Here is a 9,321-nt window from a genome sequence, read left to right on the forward strand (position 1 = left end):
TTTGGAGATGGCTTTTTTACTCGGCACCATTCTCTGGAGATCCCTCCAGAGTGTGTGTACCAATAGTCACTTCCTTTTACTGCTAGGAAGGTGCCCCTGGAGAACTGGGCCTTCCCGATAAGGACAGAGGCCTTTGCCAATGTGAGCGGCACCGCCTGCTCCAGGGTCTGGGTGGCCCTGCCCCCGCAGCGCCGGAGGGAGGTGAACACTCTCCCCCTGGGCTCCACCGCTTGGCTGCGGGGCCTGGCCAGCAGCCTTCCCACGCCCCAGTGGCTTGGGGCGTTCCCAGGCTGACTGTCACCCCGCCCCTCGGCCCCTGGGACCAGCCGCAAGGATGCTGATGCGGGGAGAGCCGAAGGTTCGGAATGAACGCGGCGGGTGCTTGAACTATTCACGTCAGTCCATCGTGGCGTGGCCGCTCCCGGGAGCAAGCCAGGGGGCGAGCCTTGTTGTCAGGGACTCAGCAAATGTCTCCCCCCTTCCAGGCGTCCCTCCACCGGGTTTCCTCGCACCCTATTGGAATTTGCCTGGTCCGTGCTCGCTGTCGCTCTCCGTCACTGTGGCACACGCACTGCAAGACCACAGGGACCAGGGCCTGCCGGCTGGCGATTCGGGCGGCAGCCCCCGGAGCTGCGGGGACGTGCGGGTCGGATGCGTCCGCGGCGGACACGTCCCCCGGCCCCCGGGTGCCCAGGACCAGCGGAGCGTCAACCACAGGGGATGCGAGCGTCGGGACCGGAAGCAGCGGGGCGTTCCCGGAAGTGGGCGCTGCAGGAGGCGGAAGTGCTGCTGACACCGGGGCACGAGGACTCTGCCGCGGAGCCGACGCCCGTGTGCGTTCACCTCCCCGCTCGCGCTCACCACCCGCCCGCTCCGACCCCACAGCCTCCGCCCGCCCGCCCGTCCTCCCGGTGGACTGGGCGAACCGCTGCCTCCGCGGCTCCGTCTGTTGGGAGCGTTGCCCAGACAACACTCACTTCCGGAGGCGGGGCGAGGCCGCGGGCCGGTCGGGCCAGGAGTCCGTGCGGGTTTTGGCCCGCGGCACCTGCCCCAGGCCTGGGTCGCCGGCTCTCCCGCGCGCCCAGCTTCCCGACCCCGGGTTTGGACTTAAGCAGCCGCCCCCCCGCCAACCCCCCAAGACGCTGTGTTTCTTCGTTGCTCCTGGCAACAGTCACTTCCGGGAGCGAGTGCTGTTCTCGCGACCCCGGGTTCCGGCGTAGCGGCGGTTCGTCGGGCGGCAGTGGTCCCCGCGGGGCTGAGGGGCCGCCATGGGTGCTGCTGCACGTGAAGCGGGGCGACGAGAGCCAGTTCCTGCTGCAGGCGCCGGGGAGCGCGGAGCTGGGGGAGCTCACGGAGCAGGTGACCCGCGTCTACAATGCGCGGCTCAAGGTGCAGCGCCTCTGCTCAGGTGGGGCCTGCGGGGATGGGGGGCGGGAGTCAAGTTTGTACCGATGAGCAGCAACCGGGCTTGAAATGGGGGTCACCAGCGATGCTCGGAGAGCCGGGGGCCGAGGAGTGTCTCGGGCCAGGATCGGGGCGCTGCGGGGAGCCCCCTGGAGCTTCCGGGTGGAGAGGGAAGAGCGCCAGGAGGGACCCCAGAGACGGGGCGAGCGCTGGCGTTTGAAAAGAGTGGCCGGTGCTGGAGACCCCTGAGTGGAGCGCTTTGCGGGGGGGACCCCTGCCCGGGCCGCCCTCCAGGCTGAGCCAGCGCCAGGGCTCCCCCCTTCCCACCCCCCTCGGGACGCCCCGCCCCGTAAGGCGCCCGCCAGCCGCAGGGGCCCCTGAGCGATGGAAATGGGCGCAGCCCGGAGCGGCGTTTGAAGTTGGTTTCATTTTAATCACATCTGAATGGCCCAGCGCAGCCGGCAGCTGCCTTCTCAGGCGGCCCCGGAGCTTGGCGTGACGCTTCCAGACGAGTTTGTCCCTAGAACATGGGATCCTGTGCCCTGGGAGCTCCCGAGGGGCGTGGCTTGTCGTCATGAAGTGGACTTGTCATTTACTCATAGAATGTCCTTGCCCCAAAACAAGCCCCACAGTAAATGTTATTTTAGAATTAAAGCATTTGGGGGAGAAAGGGACTCCAGACTTATTTTTATAAAATTGTCCATTGAAAACGCGGCGCTGAATGCCGTCCTGTTAGAGCACTTAGGGCCCTACAAGTGGCCACTGTCCCCTGCCATCCAGACAGGCCTGGCGCCGGGCAGGGAAAGCAAGGGGGGCGAGGCCAGCTGCTCGGCCCAGGGGCTCAGGGTGTGTGTGTGGCAGGGGGGAGGGTCCGACCACTCCATGCAGTTACACCACAGGCGGTGTCTCCACGGGGGTGTGGGAAGGCCCAGGTCCCTGTGACCCTGTCTATTAAGGGAGGAAAAAGGGAGGGAGGGAGGAAGGAGGGAAATATTGTGGGTTAAAATGTGGGCTGCTTTGGGAGTGAATGTATGTGGAACAGAAAACATGCAGCCGTCATCTGAATAGCGAGCGAGACCCTAGGGAACCGGGACCTGGCCTGTCTCTCCTGTTCCCAGGTGCCAGCTGCCTGCAGTCCTCCCACGGGCTGGACTTACATGAGTTATTTGCGAAGTATTTTTCTAAAGTTGTCTATGAAATAGCAGCCGTTTGACCCGAGCCAGCCTCGCCTAGCACAGCTGTAGCTGGGGGAGACGGGGTGTTGGTAAATCACCCAGAGGGTGTGTGCACAGACTGGGAAAGCGGAGCGCCGGGGGGGGGGGGGGGGGGGGGCGGGGGGGGGTGTGGTCAGACTGGCGGCGAATCTGTCTGTGCCTCCCGAGCCCCGGGAAGGACAGCACAGCACACAGGCCAGGCTCGGCCCGCGCCCGCCGCGACCTCCACTCACCGCGGACGGGAAGGTCATGTGCTAGAGGTCACATGCGGGTCTGGCATGCGTCGGGTAGCTAAGTGTTTGTTCAGTGGAACCCCGAGCCGCCGGGCAGACCCTAACCGGGGGCACAGGGGTCAGTGACGATGGTGGACACGGGTGGTCTTCCTCCTTTTTTAAGAAATGGAAGAATTAGCGGAACACGGCGTATTCCTGCCTCCGAACATGCAAGGCCTGACCGACGAGCAGATTGAAGAGCTGAAGCTCAGGGACGAGTGGGGGGCGAAGTGCGTGCCCAGCGGAGGCGCCGTGTTCAAAAAGGACGACGTTGGACGCAGGAACGGCCACGGTAACCGCGCTCTTCGCTCCGCGTGCCGACCCACGCCTGGGCGAGGCGGGCTTGGTCAGGAGCAGCTCAGCGTCGCCCACGTAGTCGGGGAGCCCTGGCCAGGCGCCTCGTGCACGCGCCAGCCCGAGGGGTGAGGGGTGAGGGCTGAAGACGGCGCCTGTCTTCTTGTCTGGGTGCAGCTAGCTTCTATGTATCAGTGAGCCACGTGAAGTTGCCGTTTCTGTGGGTCACAATGGTGTAAATTGGCGATTTCAATGGTGCAGCCTGCGTGTTGGGGGGATCACTGAAAACCTATCGAAGGGTCTTGTTCCGATGGGCAGAACCGGCTTCGTCAGAGGGTTGTGGGAAAGAGGCCGTGATGGCAGCTCCAGGTCCCCCTGGGGCTCCGTCACCCTCTCGGGTGCACCCAGGAGAGGACGCGGCCGGTCAGTGGTGCCTGAGCGGGCGGGTCTGAAGGACGGACGAGCGGGCGGTGACTCCTCTGACGCTTGTCCCTCTGCACCTGCACAGCAGCAGCCGTGACATCTTTGTCATCAGCAGTCACCACGTATCTCTGTGCCCCACACACCGCGAGGGGCACAGATACAGCGTGTCCTGCACGGTCTGCTCGCTCCCCTAGGCATGTACACGCATGCTCCCCTAGACGTGTGCACACATGCTCCCCTAGGCGTGTGCGCACGCGCTCCCCTAGACATGTACACACATGCTCCCTTAGACGTGTACACACATGCTCCCCTAGGCATGTGCGCGCGCTCCCCTAGATGTGTACACGCATGCTCCCCTAGATGTGTGTGCGCACGCGCTCCCCAGACGTGTGCTTTTCATTTCCTATGTAAACACGTGTACTGGGGATAACAGGAATTTCTAGCGCTTCCTGGGCCTCTCCCGGAAACTGGCTGCTTGTCTTCCATGCCTGTTCCGGCCTAAACTCGCTCTCAGCCCGGAGAGACTGCTTTCCGGAGGAATTGCACCAGTGAGAGGACAGAGCTCTGAGCGTCAGTATTTCCGTGTCCGATGGGCACCGTCCTCGAGGCCGTAAGGTCTGACCGTGGCATCTCCCTTAGGCCGGACATTCCGTCTCCGCTGTTTTTGCTCCTAAACTTGCAGGTTACGGTTTTCCCGTTAGGGCTGAGCAGCTCTGGGCACCGAGCCCAACCCACCGCACCTGCTTCTGTAAAGCTGTGCTGGGGTGCGCCCCCCAACCGGTCTCAGCAGCGTCCGTGGCTGCTGTGACGCTGCCATCACGCTGAGCGGTGGCCAGGGAGACGGCCACCACGCGGCTGACATGTGTGCTGGGCCCTCAGCTCCTGCTCTGTGCCCCTGTGCCCCTGTGCCTGGGGCACCCACCCGGGCTGCACGGCCGGCCGCCTATCCCTCCCCGAGGCCAGGCTTCTCGTGTCGCCGCCTCCCGCCTCCGATGAAGGCTGGGGCGCTCGGAGAGTGTTAACGGCGGCGTCTCCCCCTCCGTTTCTGTAGCTCCAAATGAAAAGATGAAGGAAGTCCTGAAGAAGACGATGGAAGAAGCCAAAGCGATGATCTCCAAGGTGAGCTTGTCCGTGAGACCGAGTCCCGGGTCCCTGCCCACCGGCCTCCCTCTTCGTGCTGCTTTAAGCTCCAGGGGCAAGTGGGTGGCCCTGGCTTCCTCCACGGCTGTGCCCTTCACCCCCGACCCTCCCGCCCCACAGTCAGCAGGATGCACGGCTCCGGTGGGGGGGCTCCCTGTGGAGCCCGTGGGCATGAGGCCCGTGCACCCTCCTCGCTCCACCTTGTGAAGAACTGAGAGCCAGCAGCCAGCCCCGAGGCAGGCGCCTCGCTTGGTCCAGGAGCTGGGAAACGCCTGTGCGCTGATGGGCTGCATGTCGGTAACCGCTGCCCCTTTCAGAAACAAGTGGAAGCCGGCGTCTGCGTTACCATGGAGATGGTGAAGGACGCCCTGGACCAGCTGCGGGGGGCGGTGATGATTGTGTACCCCATGGGCTTGCCGCCCTACGACCCCATCCGGATGGAGTTTGAAAACAAGGAGGACTTGTCGGGCACTCAGGTGTGTGGCTCTCCGCCAGCGCTCGCCCCAGAGCAGCCCCAGGTTCGCCCTCCTCTTCCGGGGGCAGCTTGTGCTCCAGAGGGGAGCTCTGAACTGGGGGTGGGAGGGTGGGGTGGGGGGAGGCGGGGCTAGAGGGTGGTGCGCATGGCCGAGGGCGTGGCTCACACCCGGGCGGGGAGGCGTGGCCAGCTGCCCACGGCAGGAACTGAGACATCGGGGCCACCGGACGCTGGAGCCCAACTTGTGCCAGTTTGCACCCCAACGTTTTGGTCCCTTTGCTGGAACTTTGTGTGCCAGCCCGTCCGCCGGTTTCATGTTCTTCCCTTTTCGTCTCGTTCTTCCTTATCCTGTGGGGAGAACGGTCCCTGAGCACCTCCCTCAGGTGGGTGCACAGGGGCAGGCAGACAACCATTGGGTCCACATTAACGACCCGGCGGGATCCCCTGGTCGCCTCGAGTCCATTCCGAGGGACCCACATTGCGGATGAGGGTGGACTGGCAGGAAGTGCAGAGTCAGGGCGGGAGCTGAAACTGACGGGGAGGGCGCTAACCCGATGAGGGCCCTGAGGTGGGGAGTCCGTGCCCCCGAGGGGCTCAGGCAGGAGGGCAGGTCCTGGATGCCGGCCCCATGCTCACAGGGCACCGTCCTGGCTCCCGGCATCGGCGGGGAGGGGACCCCGTGCAGGGCACCGGCCTGGCTCCCGGGGACCACTTGTGGGTCCTGTTGGCCTGAGCGCTTCTCCTGCGGCCCAGGCAGCGCTGAGCGTCATCGCGGAGCCGGACGCGCAGCTGTGGTGGGCCGCCAAGGAGCTGCGGAGGACGAAGAAGCTGTCGGACTACGTGGGCAGGAACGAGAAGACCAAGATCATCGTCAAGATTCAGCAGGTGAGCGCGTCCACGTGCCGTTTTCTGTTTACTTTTCGCTGACACCCCTTAGGCTGAGGCTCCACTTCCAGCTCCTTGTGGCCCGGGGGCCTGGACTGGGAGGAAAACTTGCCTCAGTCCCCGCCCCCACCGAAGCGAACACGGAGCCACGGGCAGCGTCGGGAGTCTGTCTTCAGGGGGACGGCTGCCGTGTTCATTTCAGCACCAAGAGCGAGCGCTGCCCTCACGGTCTGGCTCAGTGGTTGGAGCGTCGGCCTGAGGACTGGGGTCCCGGGTTCGATTCCAGTCAAGGGCACATATCAGGGTTGCAGGCTCAATCCCCAGTGGGGGGCGTGCAGGAGGCAGCTGGTCAATGGTTCTCTCATCAGTGATGTTTCTCTCTCCCTCCCTCTCCCTTCCTCCCTGAAATCAGTAAAGAATATATTTTTTTTAAAGAACGAGGGCTACAGTGAGTGGAAATATTTCTCGAAATGCACAGCTGCCTGGAGCGGGGCTGCCGTCTGTGAGGAGGGTCAGCGCGTGCCCGCGGGCTTCCGGCGCTCCGGGGCTGTTGTGGCCGTGGCGCCCCACCATTCGCTCCCATCTGCCCTCCCCTGGTCTGTCCCCCACGAGGGCCAGCGCGGGCGGCTGAAGCCCAGGCCCCGGGACTCGTGGGCGACCTATTAACCTCTGCAGGTGACACGCTCACCGTCACCTCCTGGTCTTCCCTGACGCATGACTAACCCGTGCTCTTCCCGTCTTCACAGCGGGGACAGGGCGCGCCTGCCCGGGAGCCGGTGATCAGCAGCGAGGAGCAGAAGCAGCTGATGCTGTTCTACCACCGCCGGCAGGAGGAGCTCAAGGTGCGGGAGCCTGTGTCCACGCACGCACATGCACGCACACGTGTACACATGCACGCACACACACCCGCTTCCCCCAGGGGTCAGCAGTGCTGCAGGGGGCTGGGCTGTGGGTCCTGCCAGGCACACACCCCCCCCCCCCCAGCCACCCGGGTTCGTCTGGAAGCGTCCTGCCTGCGGGGCTGGAGGAGGTTACAGTTCATCTTCCGTCACTTCATGTTGCAAAAGTTTCCTGAAACGCCTTCCTCAGTAAAACGTCTCTTTCCAGAAACTGGAGGAAAACGATGACGACGCGTGTTTAAACTCTCCGTGGGCCGACAGCACTGCTCTGAAAAGACACTTCCAAGGCGTGAAGGACATAAGGTGGCGGCCACGGTGAAGCTCCCCAGGCCGGCGCACCTCTCTGTGGACAGATGGTAACCATGGCAACGGTGATGCCAGTGACCGCTGAGGGGCCGCTCAGCCCTCGGGAAAGACGTTGGGGTTTCCAGGCTTCCTAGTTTCGGAGTTTGAGCTTTTAGATAAAATTTATTAAAGGTCACAGAACTCAACACGTCCTCCCAGAGGCTGCCTGCACTTTCACCCGGGCTGTTTGCGTTTGCGGGCCTCCTTGGTCTGTTGTCCCAGCCGCTGCCCTGGAGGGAAGCTCAGCGTCAGTAGCCACTAGAGGGCGCCGACACCCGCCCCTGTTCCCTGAGCCTGCAGGTCTGTCTGAGGCCAAGCTCAGTCTCTTGGAGGGACTGGAGCAGGCAGCTCGGTTCCCAGGTGAAGGTCACCTCCTGGCTGAGGCTCCACCAGATGGAGGGGCAGTGGGTGCAGTCTGACCTGGACCCTGATGAGCTCCCAGCAGTGTCTGCCCTCCCAGGCTCAGCTCAGTTCCCTGCTCCCCCTCCCTCTCCCCCTCCCTCTCCCCCTCCCTCTCCCCCTCCCTGCTCCCCCTCCCTGCTCCCCCTCCCTGCTCCCTCTCCCTCTCCCCCTCCCTGCTCCCCCTCCCTGCTCCCTGCTCCCCCCTCCCTGCTCCCCCTCCCTGCTCCCTGCTCCCCCCTCCCTGCTCTCCCTCCCTGCTCTCTGCTCCCTGCTCCCCCCTCCCTGCTCTCCCCTCCCTGCGCTCAGCCACCTGCACAGAGGTTCACCTTTTCTTGCAACTGATCAGGTTCAGGTTCAGGCTCAGAAAGTCTTTGCGTTTCTGGGATAACTTACATGGAACTGATGAGTTTTTGAACGGCAAAGCTCTAGATTTTTCCTTGGGAAGGAATGTGATTTAAGTTATTGAATATAAGATTTTCATAGTTTTATGTTGATGGAACTCAAAAATCAGTGAATATGTCTAGAAAACAAATATCGCAAGTTGACTGTTGGCAAGCACAATCGGACTTGATAAAGTCTAGCGCCATCATCTGCTGGAAAGCTTGCTCTGAGCGGAGACGCAGAACAGCTCAGGCCTCCATGGCCACCCGCCTGCGAGCGCTAAAGGGCGGCTTTCCGTTGAGACAGGATGCCCGCGCCTGCCGCTGCCTCCGGTCCCCCAGGGCTACCGGCCATCGGTCACACTGGCCCAGGGCTGGGGTGCGGGGACGAGCCCCTCTTTGGGGAACTGAGTCTCCGTTTGGAGCCTCAGGGAAGGGCTCCGGCCTGTGAGCCGACGCGCCTGGCTGTCAGTCGGAGGAAGTTGTCGCCGAGCGCGGGAAGCGGGCACATCCGGATGCGGACCCGCCCCCCAGTCCGCCACGCTCGTCACGGGGGACCCCGTGGACTCGGAGGCAGAGCCGGCTCCCAGGCCCTGGGCCTCGGCTGGGAGCCCCGGGCGGGTGCTCGTGCGCCTGTCCTGTCTCTCACCCCGTCCTGGGTGCTCTGGCCGCCGGGTCTCCCTGGGCCCCCGGCTCCCGCTCCCCGGGATGTCCGCCCCTGCGGCCCGAGCCCTGGCCCTGCTTGTCCACCGTCCAGTGACGTGAAGACGTTCCCTACACTTCACTCATTTGTTTCACGGGGGAGGGTGAGCCACGCCGCTCCACGTGGGCCCGAAACCGCGGTGCCAGGGCGCGCACTGCACACCCGCGCTCAGGAGGCCACCGGGTGTGTGGGTGTTTGCTTTGTTGTTAATCCTCACCCAAGGGCATTTCCCACTGATGCTTTTTGGAGAGAGTGGAAGGGAAGGAGAGAGAGAAACAGTGATGTGAGAGAGACACACCCATTGGCTGCCTCCCACACGGGCCCGGACCAGGGCCTTGGATCGAACCAGCAATCCAGGTGCGGGCCCTTGACTGGGAATCGAACCCACGGCCCTTCGGTCCTAACTGTTTGGGCCATCCTCTACCAGGCGTCCTCAAACGACGGCCCGCGGGCCACAGGTGGCCCGCCGAGGACATTGATCAGGC

The 9,321-nt window shown here is 63.8% G+C and overlaps 1 protein-coding gene across 1 annotated transcript; it reads left to right on the forward strand.

Moving 5' to 3' along the window:
• The first annotated feature begins 564 nt into the window (after positions 1-564).
• Positions 565-7,504, forward strand: LOC308242189 (cilia- and flagella-associated protein 298). Its single transcript, XM_080656048.1, has 7 exons — positions 565-1,408; positions 3,015-3,182; positions 4,659-4,726; positions 5,065-5,223; positions 5,976-6,107; positions 6,854-6,949; positions 7,215-7,504. The coding sequence occupies exons 1-7, from the start codon at positions 652-654 to the stop codon at positions 7,323-7,325; spliced, it is 1,491 nt and encodes a 496-aa protein (XP_080512174.1). The 5' UTR covers positions 565-651; the 3' UTR covers positions 7,326-7,504.
• The last annotated feature ends 1,817 nt before the right edge of the window (positions 7,505-9,321 follow it).

Source organism: Plecotus auritus (assembly GCF_963455305.1).
Source record: "Plecotus auritus genome assembly, chromosome: 2".
Classification (NCBI taxonomy): domain Eukaryota; kingdom Metazoa; phylum Chordata; class Mammalia; order Chiroptera; family Vespertilionidae; genus Plecotus; species Plecotus auritus.

Coding starts and splice junctions, on each gene's coding strand:
- LOC308242189 (XM_080656048.1), top strand. CDS start 652: ATGCGTCCGCGGCGGACACGTCCCCCGGCCCCCGGGTGCCCAGGACCA. Junction 5,224..5,975: donor AGGACTTGTCGGGCACTCAG/GTGTGTGGCTCT, acceptor CCTGCGGCCCAG/GCAGCGCTGAGCGTCATCGC. Junction 6,950..7,214: donor GCCGGCAGGAGGAGCTCAAG/GTGCGGGAGCCT, acceptor GTCTCTTTCCAG/AAACTGGAGGAAAACGATGA.